At 33.6% G+C, this 17,081-nt stretch overlaps 1 protein-coding gene across 1 annotated transcript; it reads left to right on the forward strand.

The window, feature by feature from the left end:
* Positions 1–207: 207 nt before the first annotated feature.
* LOC144963278 (replication termination factor 2-like) lies at positions 208–16,972 on the forward strand. Its single transcript, XM_078897157.1, has 8 exons — positions 208–342; positions 1,303–1,397; positions 1,998–2,082; positions 3,235–3,374; positions 3,781–3,859; positions 4,457–4,570; positions 5,268–5,316; positions 12,956–16,972. Exons 1-8 carry the CDS (start codon positions 274–276, stop codon positions 13,249–13,251), a joined length of 927 nt encoding a protein of 308 aa, XP_078753283.1. The 5' UTR covers positions 208–273; the 3' UTR covers positions 13,252–16,972.
* Positions 16,973–17,081: the final 109 nt, after the last annotated feature.

Here is a 17,081-nt window from a genome sequence, read left to right on the forward strand (position 1 = left end):
CTCCCTCTCTCTCTCTCCTTCTCTCTCTCTCTCTCTCTCCTTCTCTCTCTCTCTCTCTCCTTCTCTCTCTCTCTCTCACACACACACACAAACGTGTATGAAGGTAAAACTGAAAGTGTGACATGTTTTTATTTTTATACAGGACATTCATTGCAGTTGAAAATTTAATATCACCTAATGTTTAATTTTTGTTGTTTTTTTTTTTTTTTGTTTGTTATATTTTTGTGTCAATCTCACCAGCATCTTATTGACTTAACTGACCTCAACTACAACATGGGTTGTGATGGAGGTACGATTCCAAGAAGGGACGAACTCGTTAAAACCAAGAAAAAACCAGAACAGGTATGTCAGTATATCCAGTCCACATCAAGGCATTTAATCAATAGTCAATCATTTTCACAACCTTGACATCTTACTCTATGTAATGTGATTAATCTTCTCAAAATGGCATTCTATCATGGTGAACCTGATCCTTCAGTTTGATACAATGACAATAATTTAATACCAAAAAAATTACACCCGTCCACCACAATACCATAAGATAACGTCACCTAGGCATTCCATGAAGGAATATATATAATCCCTCAAACTGGATGTCTGATGTCCACGGGAATCACCCATGTTGTCCAAGTGAGCAAATTGGGGGTTAATAATCTTGCCCAAGAAAAATAAAACGAATGTCCAAGAAAAATAAAACGAATGTGTCTGAAGTGGGGCTGGAACCCAGGACCTTCCTGATCACATTGCACTGTCTTAACCACTCTGCCACTTCACCTCCTAAAATACAAAAGGTTAACTTATAAAAAATAGTAGTTCTTCAGAGCCGTTAGGATCACGGAGCCAGATATCCCAGTTTATATAACATGAAACGGACAACAGCAATTGCTTGATACCCTCTGTTTACGTCACTATTCTATCACAAAGTACTTTCTGCCTGATCTAACAGACCCAACTACCCAATCACTGTCAGGTGGAGGGGGTCCCTTTGAATGTGAAGTGAGTGTTCTATGAAATGAGCATATGAGATTGTACTAAAAAAGGTAGTTTTCATACATTTGCCACACAATTATCGCAATACGAAATTGCTTTGAAAAACTAAGGGAAAAAATTCACAAGTTCTCATCTGTTTGTCTGGGTTGATTGATGAGAAATAAGCCAAAAACTAATAAGCCTGGCACCAGCAAAATAGTATAAATAGTTTTTTAAATTTTAAAGGGTGAACAAAGTATTGACTTTACAGATTTAAAAAACTATATTACTGAGTTAAAACTTACTATGTGTGTGTGTGTGTGTGATCTACAGAAAGACAAAAACTCTGAATTAGCCTTCAGATGGAAGCATTGTGCAATCAGTCAAGAAAAGTTGGTTCAGCCGGTTGTAGCGTGTGAATTAGGAAGGTAAGTTTTGTTTGTTCCTCTATGATTTGCCATTGGAATTGTGAAAAAAACATTTTTTTAAAAAGCAGTCCTTAAGAGCCATTATGCCCATGACCCTGGTTTCTAAAGCGTGAAACAATTGCAATTGCCTGCTACCCATTGGATAGGATGCTATGTCTATAACAAAATACTTTCCACCAAATCAAACAGACCCAATTAATGTTGGGTGCACAGGAAGTCAGAAAATAAAATATCGACTTCACTCTGAATTGATCTCGGTCCCTTTGTGTGTGAAGCAAGTGCTTTACCAACTGAGCTAATGAGACTCTCTCCCTCCCCCTCCCTCCTTTCGGGTAAATTAAATAAATATGAATTTGGTATAAATATGTTTTTAAAAACATTAAAATGAAAGATGGTATAATTTAAATAACTATGGGTGTTAAATTGTTGTTGTGTTAAATTGATTTTATTACTATACTATCTTTTTATTACAATCTATTTTCTATTCTTTTTGCATATGTGGTCTGTGTAATATCATGTACAAATAATCCTACATATCATTCATTAAAAAAAAAAAAGAAAGTTATTGATTTCCCAAACCCGTTCTATCCGTCATGCCAGATTGTACAATAAAGAATCAGTCCTGAAGGTCTTCATTGAGAAAACAGAGTTGTCCCCCATGTTTCGACACTTGAGAGGAATGCGGGTAAATTTTGATATTTGATTTCAAATCTCTCTGAAAATTAATCCTTTCATTTCTTCTACTTGTGAATCTGCTGTTTGTTTTATAGAATACATTTAAATTTCAAGCACTGCCATCTTTTGAACCATGGATGAAATTTGCCATAAATCAGCAATTTTCATTTTCCTGTCTTCATATTTTGACTAGTTTTGAAATGTTTTAGGCGTATTGCATAAACCTTTTTGTTTTGTTGTTTTTCCTGTTATCTGTAAATGCAACACTCACTCATAGCATAAATTGAAATGATTATTAAAAGCTCTAGAGTCGATGTGATTAATTTCTATTTCTCTCTCTTGTAATATTATTTGTGATTCGGCAGTTAAAATAAAGATAAACTGCTGTGTTAAATTTGACAATTAATTATATATATATAAATAATTATCTCCACTCAGATGTAAATAAATACTGTAGTACATTCAGGTAATGGAACACATAATATGTCAAATAAAATTTTTAAATGCTAAAAAACAAAAACAAACAAGAGACAAACATCGACCTCACAGAATATTCATTCAAAACTAGATGGGATCTACACAAATTTTCCTTGAAAACCATACACAAACAACATCCTGCTACACAGAACAAAAACAATTTGAACCGCAAACAACACAGCATTAAACCACCTTCAGAGCTCAGTCTTATTCCTTCTCATTAAAAATATGCAACGTCTGCTTGGTAGAATGAAATATAAATCTCATCAAGGGCTCTTGATAACCTAAAATATTTAGAGGTGAGCGTGGCTCAGCGGTATGGTCTTTGCTTCCTACCCTAAAGGTGCGAGTTCAAATACCCGCTGTGCTGTGTGACCTTGAGCAAGTCACCTCGTCCTAGCTCAGTTTGCGGCGCTGCATTGCGTCTGACGCCTGGGTTATTCCAGTCTTCCCTTGGAATAGACCCAGGAGACAAATTTCCCCTATGGGATGAATAAAGGGATTTTATTTTTTATTTTTAAATAGATATTGGTTACAATGAAATCTATTTCTATTACATTTTTCAAAATAAAGAAATTAATAAAGAAAGAATTCACCTAACTGGATAGTGTACATCTGCTAAACATTTTGAAAAATTTTAATTGTCCCCAAGTAGAATTGTATAATGAATGATTTAAATTCACAGGATGTCAAGGAATTGAATTTGACTGAGAATCCAGCAGCGTCCACCTCTCGTAAAACTGGAACAGGAGACGGTTATGTAGACAGTGGAATTTCTGAATACATCTGTCCTGTTGTAGGACTGGAAATGAGCGGAAAATACAAGTGAGTCAATTTAGAAGAAAAAAGATTTCAATTGATGATTTTTATATTTTCAATCAATTTATAAGTTTGCGAGATTTTAAATTTTTTTAAAACATGGAAGTAGAAAGGGATGGCTTATGATATTGTCAGAGGTCTAGTTTATTAGTAGGAGGAAAAGGATATGCTAAATTGAAAACAATGCAGTTAATCGTAGCCATCTTGTAAAAAGTTTTTAGAAAAATATATTTATTTATTATATTTTTTTTCTATGGCCGGCAATCTTTCATCACTTTCTGTTTTTATGGTTTTTTTTCCTAGTTCATTTAAAAATCAAAATGTATTTCGGTCCTCAAACCTGAGAATTCTCCATTATAACAATGAAGAAGGCGGTTCAACTTCAAATGAAATTTGTTTCTTTTGATTTCAGGTTCTGTGTTTTGTGGGCCTGTGGCTGTGTGCTGTCTGAGAGGGCATTGAAAGAGGTCAAGTCCAAAGTTTGTCACAAGGTAATCTATGTACAAAATTTAAAAAAAAAAAATACAACCTTACATATTTATCACGATTTTCTTTGGATTCTGGTAATGCCAAAATAATCACATTGGTGGATTGATTGTTAAATTCTCTGTTCCACATTTGAACCAGTCCCCTTTTGTCTGGCTTTTTTCTTTGGTGCTTTTAACTTCAGATCTGCAACTTCTCCGCAATCATTTTTTAAATTTTTTATTGCTGGTGCTGAAATGACCTAATAGCAGGCATCAGAAAATCCCTAGAAACAAACAAACAAACTAACAAAACATAATCGGTAAATGAGAGTGACATTTTGTCAACAGACCTGCCTACTTGAACATTTAAAAATATGTAGTTTTAGGAGATAAAAATAGAAGTTGCTATAGTTAACTTGATAGAACAACAATTCACTCTCGAAATGATGATTGAACACTTCAAAAGCCTTGAATTTATGAACTGTCACATCATTTGCAATAAGATTGAATGACTTTAAATTTTCATGTCGTTCTAATATTGGAGACCGAATATTGTAATTCTACTGTCTGTGTTAACCACCTTTATTCAAATTTATCCAATGACCACTTTGTTTTCCTCAGTGTGGAAAGGCGTACGAGGAGCAAGATATCATCCCTCTAAATGGTACAGCTGAGGAAGAAACTGCCCTTGAACACAGGATGCAGGCAAGGAGGGCCTTAGCAAAAGCAGCAAAGGTAGGTCTGTGGAATGTTTCTTCTTCTTCTTCTTCTTCTTTCGCCATTTGTTTCCGTGATTGCTTGTCACTCTAGTTTTCAGATTCGGTAGTTACGCCTGTCCAGGCTGTTTGAGCTTTTCGGCCGAGTGGTTCCGTCTGTGTCGGGCTTTTCTGTTAGGCTTCCTTTGCCTTTGGTCAACCAAGACATACCCACAAGGCAGTGAGTGGACCACTCAGGATCTTTTCTTTCAGGGTTTCCATCCCTTAGATGATTGTATTCCAATACCAATGAGCTCCATCTGCCCGAGTTTGAATTCAGAGTTGTCTCTCTCCTAGATTGACTGCCTTCCAAGGCTCACGAGCTCAATCTACCCGGGGGAATGTTTGATTTACAACTAGAACGCAAAGAGTTAAACGTGTGCTTGACTACTTCTTGCCTCCTCACTGGAATTGGCCTCAAATGTGAATTTTAACAATATGTTTTTATTTTATTTTTTTTATTTTGCTCTCCTCTTTTTGTTTTTCCGCAATTTTATTTCTTAAAGGCTTTTTTTCCCTTATTTTTTTTCTTCATATTTTTATATTTGTTCTAGATGCAGAGGATTGTTCATACCCCCCCCCCCCCCCCCCCCAAACAAAAAAAAACAAGACTGATTTAATAGTAATTTCCACACCCATGCATTACACAACTGTGTATTATTATTTTTTTTCAACAGAAAGCAAAGAAAACAGACAAAGGTAAAGAGAAAGAAATCCAATCAAATAGTAAGTATTTGGCCCTAGTAGTAGTGTGGTAATCATTGATCAACAGATAACAATTTGATGTAGTTTGCTGATGATACAGCTCATAGCTGAAATGTACGAATTATCAATGGAAGAAGGCACTGTTGATAGAATCTTCTATCTCCTTGGATCTGTTGTCGCTATCTCTATTGCTTTTCATTGTTGAGACCCTGGCTGAAGACCTGTGAGGGAAATAGATATGATTGGCTCTGTGTTTTTTATGTGAGAGATGATGTAAAAAGATATATATATATAATTCCCTTTATTCATCCCAGAGGGGATATTTGTCTCTAGGGTCTATTCCAAGGGAAGGCTGGAATAAACTGAGGCATCAGCCGCAGTGCAGCACCGCAAATTGAGCAAGGGCGAGGTGAGTTGCTCAAGGTCATACAGCGCAGCGGTGGGTGCGAAGCAAAGACAGTACTGCTGAGCCATGCTGCCCCCAGAAACCTTCTGTCTGAGTGACTGTTTATTTATATTACTTACTCTCCGAGTGTCTCCAATTTGGCAAGGATCCCGTGTAGTTTAATTTCTTGATCATACTAGCTGTGATCATAAGATGTGTCAAATACTTTTCTGTCGTCTGTCTGGATTTTATGTGATGTGTTGATGTTTGTATTGCTTTTGTTATTGACGGATGTAAGGGATTTGAGCCTGAAACATTCCATGGTTGGTATTTTGGTATTTTGGTATTTTGGTATTTTTTCGAAGCTGTTGTATTCATTTCTTGTTCATTACTTTTTACAGCTTCTTGCTGCTCCGTATCGCTTTGACTTGAAGATATAGTCAGATATATGGTTTATTCATTTCTTGTTCATTACTTTTTACAGCTTCTTGCTGCTCCGTATCGCTTTGACTTGAAGATATAGTCAGATATATGGTTTATTCATTTCTTGTTCATTACTTTTTACAGCTTCTTGCTGCTCGTATCGCTTTGACTTGAAGATATAGTCAGATATATGGTTTATTCATTTCTTGTTCATTACTTTTTACAGCTTCTTGCTGCTCCGTATCGCTTTGACTTGAAGATATAGTCAGATATATGGTTTATTCATTTCTTGTTCATTACTTTTTACAGCTTCTTGCTGCTCCGTATCGCTTTGACTTGAAGATATAGTCAGATATATGGTTTATTCATTTCTTGTTCATTACTTTTTACAGCTTCTTGCTGCTCAGTATCGCTTTGACTTGAAGATATAGTCAGATATATGGTTTATTCATTTCTTGTTCATTACTTTTTACAGCTTCTTGTGCTCCAGTATCGCTTTGACTTGAAGATATAGTCAGATATATGGTTTATTCATTTCTTGTTCATTACTTTTTACAGCTTCTTGCTGCTCCGTATCGCTTTGACTTGAAGATATAGTCAGATATATGGTTTATTCATTTCTTGTTCATTACTTTTTACAGCTTCTTGCTGCTCCGTATCGCTTTGACTTGAAGATATAGTCAGATATATGGTTTATTCATTTCTTGTTCATTACTTTTACAGCTTCTTGCTGCTCCGTATCGCTTTGACTTGAAGATATAGTCAGATATATGGTTTATTCATTTCTTGTTCATTACTTTTTACAGCTTCTTGCTGCTCACGTATCGCTTTGACTTGAAGATATAGTCAGATATATGGTTTATTCATTTCTTGTTCATTACTTTTTACAGCTTCTTGCTGCTCGTATCGCTTTGACTTGAAGATATAGTCAGATATATGGTTTATTCATTTCTTGTTCATTACTTTTTACAGCTTCTTGCTGCTCGTATCGCTTTGACTTGAAGATATAGTCAGATATATGGTTTATTCATTTCTTGTTCATTACTTTTTACAGCTTCTTGCTCTCCGTATCGCTTTGACTTAAGATATAGTCGATATTGGTTTATTCATTTTCTTTCTTACTTTTTACAGCTTCTGCTGCTCGTATCGCTTTGACTTGAAGATATAGTCAGATATATGTTATTCATTTCTTGTTCATTACTTTTACAGCTCTTGCTGCTCCGTATCTTTGACTTGAAGATATAGTCGATATATGGTTATTCTTTTTTTTTACTTTTCTTCTTTGCTCTATCGCTTTGTTTATATTCTTGTTTATTCTTTCTTTTCTTATTTTTGCTCTTGGTCCGTATGTTATTATATTCATTATTTTTCATTTCTTGTTCATTCTTTATTTATACTTTCGTCTTACTTGACTTGATTATCTTATGGTTATCATTTGTTTTATTTAATTTCTTTCTTCTTTTACTTGTTGTCATATTTTTATATTCATATTATTTTTTCATTTCTTTTCTTCTTTTTCTTCTTGCTTGAAAGTATGAGATATTTTATTATTTTTTATTATTTGTTCTCTTTCAGTTCTTTGCTTCGATATTTGTAGTTATCATTTTGTTATTCTTTTTAACTTTTCAGCTTTCTTGATGTTTATAAGATATGTGATATATGTTATTTCTTTTACTTTTTCGTCTTGCTGCTCGTATGCTTGACTTGAAGATTAGATATGGTTTTTCTTTCTTTTCTTACTTTTTACACTTCTTGCTGCTCCGTATCGCTTTGACTTAAGATATAGTCAATATGGTTTTTCTTCTTGTTCATTTTTTTCTTGCTGCTCCTATCGCTTTGACTTGAAGAATATATGGTTATTTTTCTTATTCTTTTTGTTCTAATTTATTCTGTTCATTATTTCATTCTTTCTCTTGTGATATATAATTGTTATTTTTTCATTTTTTTATTCTTTTATTTCTTGAGTTGTTTTATTATTCGTTATATTTTCATTCTGCTCTTCGCTTCTGATATTCTTGTTTATATTTTTGTTTTTTTCACTTTCGCTCTTCGCTTGCTTGTTGATGTTTCATTTATTATTTGTCTCTCAGCTTGCTTGATGCTTGGTATTCATTTTTTTTTTCTTTTCTTTTTGCTTGAGTATATTGATTTAATTTATATTTTTAATTTTCTGTCTTTTACTTTATAAGTTTGTTTATTTCTTATTTTAGTTTGTTTATTTTGATTATATTATGTTTTTCTGTTCTTCTTTTTAAGTTGTCGTATGTTTTTATTTCATATTTTTTTCTTGTCTATTATCTTTGCTCGAGTTTATTAGTTATCATTTTATTTTCACTTTTTCTTTCGCTTTGTGTATCGTTATGGTTATCATTTGTTTATATTTTTTATACTTTTAGCTTCTTCGTGACTTGATTGAAGATATATCATTGTTTATTTTTCTTTTCTCTTTACGTTTGACTTATTGATTAAGTTATCATTTTTTATTTCTTTTCTTCTTGCTGCTCCGTATCGTTTGACTGATAAGTAATTTTTTTTTTTTCTTACTTTCTCTTGCTTTGGATAAGTAATATATGGTTTATTTCTTCTTTTTTACTTTTTAGTTCTGTCGTATTATTGTTTCATTTTTTTTCTTCTTTTCATTTTCAGCTTCTTGGTGTCGTTATGTATTCATTATGTTTTATTTTTTTACAGCTTTTGCTGCCTACGTTTGACTTGAAGATTATAAGTTATTTTGTTATTATTTTTCTTTTACGTTTCATATGTTTATTTGTCATTATTTTATTTCTTATCTTTTATTTTTCATTGTTATTTAAGCGTTATTTATTATTTTTATTTCTTTTGCTGCTCGATGCTTTGACTTGAAGATATATGTTATTTTTATTATTCTTTTTTACTATTCTATGTTATTTTTGCTTATTTCATTTTTCTCTTTATTTAATGTTTCTTCTCATTTTACTTGTATGTTAATATAGTTTATATTCTTTCATTACTTTTACGTTCTTGTGTCCGTATCGCTTGACTGAGATAGTCAGATTTTATTTTTCATTCTTTTCTTCTTTACCTTGCTTGTATGTAGGATATTATTTCATTTTATTACTTTTTAAGCTTCTTGCTCGTCTTGATGGATTAGTTATATGTTATTATTTTACTTTGCTCTCGTCCTTCTGAGAAGTCAGATATAGGTTATTCATTCTTGTTATACTTTTACAGCTTTGCTGCCGATCGCTTGACTTGAAGATATCGATTATGGTTTATTATTTCTTTTTCATTACTTTTTACAGCTTCTTGCTGCTCCGTATCGCTTTGACTTGAAGATATAGTCAGATATATGGTTTATTCATTTCTTGTTCATTACTTTTACAGCTTCTTGCTGCTCCGTATCGCTTTGACTTGAAGATATAGTCAGATATATGGTTTATTCATTTCTTGTTCATTACTTTTTACAGCTTCTTGCTGCTCCGTATCGCTTTGACTTGAAGATATAGTCAGATATATGGTTTATTCATTTCTTGTTCATTACTTTTTACAGCTTCTTGCTGCTCCGTATCGCTTTGACTTGAAGATATAGTCAGATATATGGTTTATTCATTTCTTGTTCATTACTTTTTACAGCTTCTTGCTGCTCCGTATCGCTTTGACTTGAAGATATAGTCAGATATATGGTTTATTCATTTCTTGTTCATTACTTTTTACAGCTTCTTGCTGCTCCGTATCGCTTTGACTTGAAGATATAGTCAGATATATGGTTTATTCATTTCTTGTTCATTACTTTTTACAGCTTCTTGCTGCTCCGTATCGCTTTGACTTGAAGATATAGTCAGATATATGGTTTATTCATTTCTTGTTCATTACTTTTTACAGCTTCTTGCTGCTCCGTATCGCTTTGACTTGAAGATATAGTCAGATATATGGTTTATTCATTTCTTGTTCATTACTTTTTACAGCTTCTTGCTGCTCCGTATCGCTTTGACTTGAAGATATAGTCAGATATAGGTTATTCATTTTTGTTCATTACTTTTACAGCTTCTTGCTGCTCCGTATCGCTTTGACTTGAAGATATAGTCAGATATATGGTTTATTCATTTCTTGTTCATTACTTTTTACAGCTTCTTGCTGCTCCGTATCGCTTTGACTTGAAGATATAGCAGATATATGGTTTATTCATTTCTTGTTCATTACTTTTTACAGCTTCTTGCTGCTCCGTATCGCTTTGACTTGAAGATATAGTCAGATATATGGTTTATTCATTTCTTGTTCATTACTTTTTACAGCTTCTTGCTGCTCCGTATCGCTTTGACTTGAAGATTAGTCAATATATGGTTTATTCATTTCTTGTTCATTACTTTTTACAGCTTCTTGCTGCTCCGTATCGCTTTGACTTGAAGTATAGTCAGATATATGGTTTATTCATTTCTTGTTCATTACTTTTACAGCTTCTTGCTGCTCGTATCGCTTTGACTTGAAGATATGTCAGATATATGGTTTATTCATTTCTTGTTCATTACTTTTTACAGCTTCTTGCTGCTCCGTATCGCTTTGACTTGAAGATATAGTCAATATATGGTTTTTCATTTCTTGTTCATTACTTTTTACAGCTTCTTGCTCCGTATCGCTTTGACTTGAAGATATAGTCAGATATATGGTTTATTCATTTCTTGTTCATTATTTTTACAGCTTCTTGCTGCTCCGTATCGCTTTGACTGAAGATATAGTCAGATATATGGTTTATTCATTTCTTTCATTACTTTTTACAGCTTCTTGCTGCTCCGTATCGCTTTGACTTGAAGATATAGTCAGATATATGTTTATTCATTTCTTGTTCATTACTTTTTACAGCTTCTTGCTGTCCGTATCGCTTTGACTTGAAGATATAGTCAGATATTGTTTATTCATTCTTTTCATTACTTTTTACAGCTTCTTGTGCTCCGTATCGCTTTGACTTGAAGATAGTCAGATATATGTTTATTCATTTCTGTTCATTACTTTTTACAGCTTCTTGCTGTCGTATCGCTTTGATGAAGATATAGTCAGATATATGGTTTATTCATTTCTTGTTCATACTTTTACAGCTTCTTGCTGCTCCGTATCGCTTTGACTTGAAGATATAGTCAGATATATGGTTTATTCATTTTGTTCATTACTTTTTACAGCTTTTCTGCTCCGTATCGCTTTGACTTGAAGATATAGTCAGATATATGTTATTCATTTCTGTTCATTATTTTTACAGCTTCTTGCTGCTCCGTATCGCTTTGACTTGAAGATATAGTCAGATATATGGTTTATTCATTCTTGTTCATTACTTTTACAGCTTCTTGCTGCTCCGATCGCTTGACTTGAAGATATAGTCAGATATATGGTTTATTCATTCTTGTTCATTACTTTTTACAGCTTCTTGCTGCTCCGTATCGCTTGACTTGAAGATATAGTCAGATATATGGTTTATCATTTCTTGTTCATTACTTTTACAGCTTCTTGCTGCTCCGTACGCTTTGACTTGAGATATAGTCAATATATGGTTTATTCATTTCTTTTATTACTTTTTACAGGTTCTTGCTGCTCCATCGCTTTGATTGAAGATATAGTCAGATATATGGTTATTCATTTCTTGTTCATACTTTTTACAGCTTCTTGCTGCTCCGTATCGCTTTGACTTGAAGATATAGTCAGATATATGGTTATTCATTTCTTGTTCATTACTTTTTACAGCTTCTTGCTCTCGTATCCTTTGACTTGAAGATATAGTCAGATATATGGTTTATTCATTTTTGTTCATTACTTTTACAGCTTCTTGCTGCTCCGTATCGCTTGACTTGAGATATAGTCAGATATTTTTTACAGCTTCTTGCTGCTCAGTATCGCTTTGACTTGAAGATATAGTCAGATATACGGTTTATTCATTTCTTGTTCATTACTTTTTACAGCTTCTTGCTGCTCAGTATCGCTTTGACTTGAAGATATAGTCAGATATATGGTTTATTCATTTCTTGTTCATTACTTTTTACAGCTTCTTGCTGCTCCGTATCGCTTTGACTTGAAGATATAGTCAGATATATGGTTTATTCATTTCTTGTTCATTACTTTTTACAGCTTCTTGCTGCTCAGTATCGCTTTGACTTGAAGATATAGTCAGATATATGGTTTATTCATTTCTTGTTCATTACTTTTTACAGCTTCTTGCTGCTCGTATCGCTTTGACTTGAAGATATAGTCAGATATATGGTTTATTCATTTCTTGTTCATTACTTTTTACAGCTTCTTGCTGCTCATATCGCTTTGACTTGAAGATATAGTCAGATATATGGTTTATTCATTTCTTGTTCATTACTTTTTACAGCTTCTTGCTGCTCCGTATCGCTTTGACTTGAAGATATAGTCAGATATATGGTTTATTCATTTCTTGTTCATTACTTTTTACAGCTTCTTGCTGCTCAGTATCGCTTTGACTTGAAGATATAGTCAGATATATGGTTTATTCATTTCTGTTCATTACTTTTTACAGCTTCTTGCTGCTCCGTATCGCTTTGACTTGAAGATATAGTCAGATATATGGTTTATTCATTTCTTGTTCATTACTTTTTACAGCTTCTTGCTGCTCCGTATCGCTTTGACTTGAAGATATAGTCAGATATATGGTTTATTCATTTCTTGTTCATTACTTTTTACAGCTTCTTGCTGCTCCGTATCGCTTTGACTTGAAGATATAGTCAGATATATGTTTTATATAAAATGAGTATTTCAGGGTTAATTTAAAAAAGTATTTTAGAAGTTGTTTTATAAGTTGTCATGCCCACATTGACATTTTTGTCTTTATTTAGTTAATCAGATTTTGACATATATTTATTCTTCATGAAGGTACAGATATGCCATCAACAAGTTCCTCAGGGGCGGAGTGTGTTAAAGATGGACTGTCAAAAATTAAATCGTCATCTACCAGTAGATCTGACAAAAAAACAGAAGCACCAACACAAACAGCCTTTGCTAGTAAAGATTCCAAATCATCGTCGGAGAAAGTCGGCACCAAGAGGAAAGTCGGCATCCAAGACGACCCAACGGCCAGTAAAACATTTAAATCATTGTTTACATCTTGTGAAAAAGCCAAACAGCAGAAACAAGGTCATTGGGTCACTTTTAATCCGATGTATTACTGACCAAACTATTCTACCTGATAAATACTGATATTCTCATTGTTTATGATCAAGATCTGAACAAGTCTGTATGAAAGGTGGCAGACAAAGCAAGAAAGAAAAATACAAGAAAAAATTACATCCCAAAAAATCAGTCTGCCTTGACGGGGGATGGAACCTCACACCTTTTGATTACCGGTCAGACATGCACACACGTCTGACCGATAATCAGAAGGTCTGAGGTTTGATCCCCAGTCGAGGTCGACTGATTTTTTTTTTTATGGTTATTATCTTGTATTTTTCTTTCTTGCTTTGTCTGGCACCTTTCATACACACTTGTTCAGATCTTTATCTTACACTGGTGCCTGCTCATAGTTTATGCTTGCCGACATGGTATAATTGTGTAAAGTTTGGTTATAGTTTTCAAACAATTTTCCAGGACTTTCTAAAAATATAAATAACTTGCTAGAGTTGAATTGGATCCTGTGAAATTATACCTAATAATTTTTTAAAATTATTATTCTTTCTTTAGTATTGCACAACTTCTCGTTTTGAATTCGGTGGTTTCATTAAAAATTCAAAATACAGATCCGGACAAGAAATAGCTATGACTGTATTCAGCAAAACATCCTCACTCTTTTTGTCCTAAGGCATTTATGGATTTAAAAAATGCCCTAAAGGCAAAAAACAATTTTAATTCAGAACTCTTGCTGTAGACTGGTCCAAGAACATTGGAGAGTTAAAATGGTTTTTCTTTCCTAGAAATGTGTAAAATTATATCGAAATGATCTGGATCAAATGTCAATCCAAACTACCGTAAGACCTCAAAGTTCTGCTCTGACACATATATCTTTTACAATAGTTTGTACACCTCCTGTTTAGCCACTCGTTACAGATGCCCCATCATAAGCTTGAGCTGCACGTTTTTGTATTTTTTTTCATATTATAAGTAGAACGTTCATCAAAACTTACTTTTGCTAATCCGGGGCCAGTTCTGTCACAGACATCCACAAATTAAAAAAATCTTTCTATGGGAATTAAATCGTCAACAAAAGGCAACATAATAACAAATTGTGACCTACATGTTATGTCCCTAGTTTTATATGCTTCTAAAGCAATAAAATTTGCTCTTCTGATTTTGTCAATTTAAATCGTCAATGTAAACCTCATACATACAATCAAGGATTTAATTTTGAAATTTGAATTTTTCATCATACAGCAGGGGTCTTTTCCAGCGATGATTTTTTTTCTTGAAGAACTTTTCATTATACTCCGGGCAACTGAAAGTGGGTGAGAGATTTGGTGCCTTCGGGATGAGGCATGCTTTTGTAGATGAGGTATGCGTTCAAAACTGAAACTACCACCGAATACCAGAAGCAACATCTCCACCACTTGTGACTTTTCCTTCCAATTGGGTTGTAGGAAAGCATTTTGTCGTTATTATCAACTCCACCCATATTTTAAGTTTCCAATTTCCTTTTCTTCTACTGGCGCTATTTGCTAAATGTGTTGCAAATGCTGTAAAACCCTTAAAAACAGAAGCAACATCACCATTTGCGACTTTTCCTTCCAATTGGGTTGTAGGAACGCATTTTGTCGTTATTATCAACTCCACCCATACTTTTAGTTTCCAATTTCCTTTTCTTCTACTGGCGCTATTTGCTAAAGTGTTGCAATGCTGTAAACCTTAAAAACAGAAGCAACATCACATTTGCGACTTTCCTTCCAATTGGTTAGGAACGCATTTTGTCGTATTATCAACTCACCATACTTTTGTTCCAATTTTCTTCGCTTCTACTGGCGCTGATATTTCCTAAATGTGTTGCAAATGCTGTAAAACTCTTAAAAACAAAACAAAAACAAACCTAAGATAATACTTCGGGTCCTTACCAATTTCTGAGATTCTTTCGATTTCGGAAAGAAAATCGTGACAAATTCGTCATCCGCAATGTTATATTAGCTGAAGCTGTAAAAAATGTGAAGCCTACCTTACACTTTGTGAACAAGGTGATTCTGGATTTAAAAAGGCATTTTAAAATTCGGAAACCAAATCACAGTGAGATATGCAAAGTGCTGGCCACTTATATGGCTAGAGTTGAAGAGCTGGAACAACAAAATACAGCGTTAAACTTTGGTTATCAGCAGGTTGAAGAAGGGTTCGGTTTTATTGTACCAACTGGTACCCAATTTGTAAACCTACCATGTTGAGAGGAATCCTATCCGTTAATCTAAAGGTCGTGACCCATCATAAAGAGAACTGCTAAATTTTAATGGTTTCAAATCTCTCAACTGGTACCCAATTTGTAAACCTACCATGTTGAGAAAGAATCCTATCCTTTAATCTAAAGGTCGAGACCCATCATAAAGAGAACTGCAAAATTTTTATAATAATAATTTTTTTTTTGAAATTTCAAAAACAAAGTTATTTTTTGTGATAGAGATATAAATTAAACATCACTAAACAGTTCGTTAGCTGTTCTTTCATCATGAAAACAAATATTCAGGGTAAACATTCTGAAAGCATTATGACCAAAAAAAAATAGGCATGTTCACAAAAAACCAAAAATGTCGAAAATTTCGAAGAGGATGGGAATCTGTAATTTCCCACTAAAAATGTCACACCCAAAATTTTAATTAAACGTAAATAATCCAATAACAATAAACCCACGGGCCTCAAGAGTGTTAAATAATCAAAATAGTCAATCCTAAACAAGGTACCAAAGACACAGGAGCAGACATTGCATAGGGATATGAAACTGGTCGTGGACAACTTTTACATATAAAAAGTCCTGCTCCCCATTGCAAAACTGACTTTAGATGATGCACCAGCTCGTCAAACGTGCCACTTAATTTTAATTGCTTCTTTCTTACTTAACACAAATTTGTGAAATCGCACTTCATTTTTTAAGCATTCAGTAATGTATCGCCTGGTCTTGGATTGAGACTGGAGTGACAAAATTGGGACTTGTGGTAGTGGTAGAGATTCAGTAGCCAATAGGGCTGGTGGTGGGGACTCAGTAGCAAAATACAACTAAGAAAATCGAAAAACAAAATGACAAACAAGTAGTATTCTAGTATCTGCCATCATTGGCAAGGAATACAATTTATTATAATTATGTAAAAACAATCAGGTGAGCTACGAAATAGCATAAAACGGGTTTAATCTGGAGCATTGACATGAATGCAGAAGGCATAAATCAATACGCAGAAGAAGCGTTCATACCCTATTAATGATTTCTCAGTTCCTCAATATCATACATAACAACACAGAATAATAACACATAACTGAAAATAAACTATCAGAAATAACAGTAGTTTCTTGGATCTTCTGGAGATCAATAATTCTACACAACGAAATGCATTACTCTAGGACGTATAGGGCAGCAACAAAGTCAATGGTATTTAGCGATCCCAGAAAAGGACAAGTTTGTGCAGCCGGTTCTGCATCAAGAATACACGGTAAAGAAGGAGAGGTGGGGGATAGATAGAATCGCTAAATTTAATCACATACAATAGGTATCCCAAACTAAAATTTCAACTGCAGAAAACAGCTGTTATTTTGAATTGAACAAATACAGATTGTCAAGCCATGAACAATAGTCTTTAAATGATTAAAATCGGACAACAAATAAAAAAGTTACGAATTTTTTAATTATTTAATAACTTGTAATTTTCGTACACCAACAGAACATGTTACCAAACAGCATGTTTAAGGTGCATCAAAACAAACAAAATAATAACAAAATTGAATAATTTGCAAACAATCGCAAGCCATGGACATAGAGAATAAGAAAAATACTCAAACAAATATTTACCTAGTATATTTCAGTTACTATACAGCATCAAAATCAAGA

The sequence above is a fragment of the Berghia stephanieae genome, chromosome 1 (assembly GCF_034508935.2).
Source record: "Berghia stephanieae isolate SIO BIC M18660-M18661 chromosome 1, UCSD_Bste_1.3, whole genome shotgun sequence".
NCBI classification, from domain to species: Eukaryota; Metazoa; Mollusca; class Gastropoda; order Nudibranchia; family Aeolidiidae; genus Berghia; species Berghia stephanieae.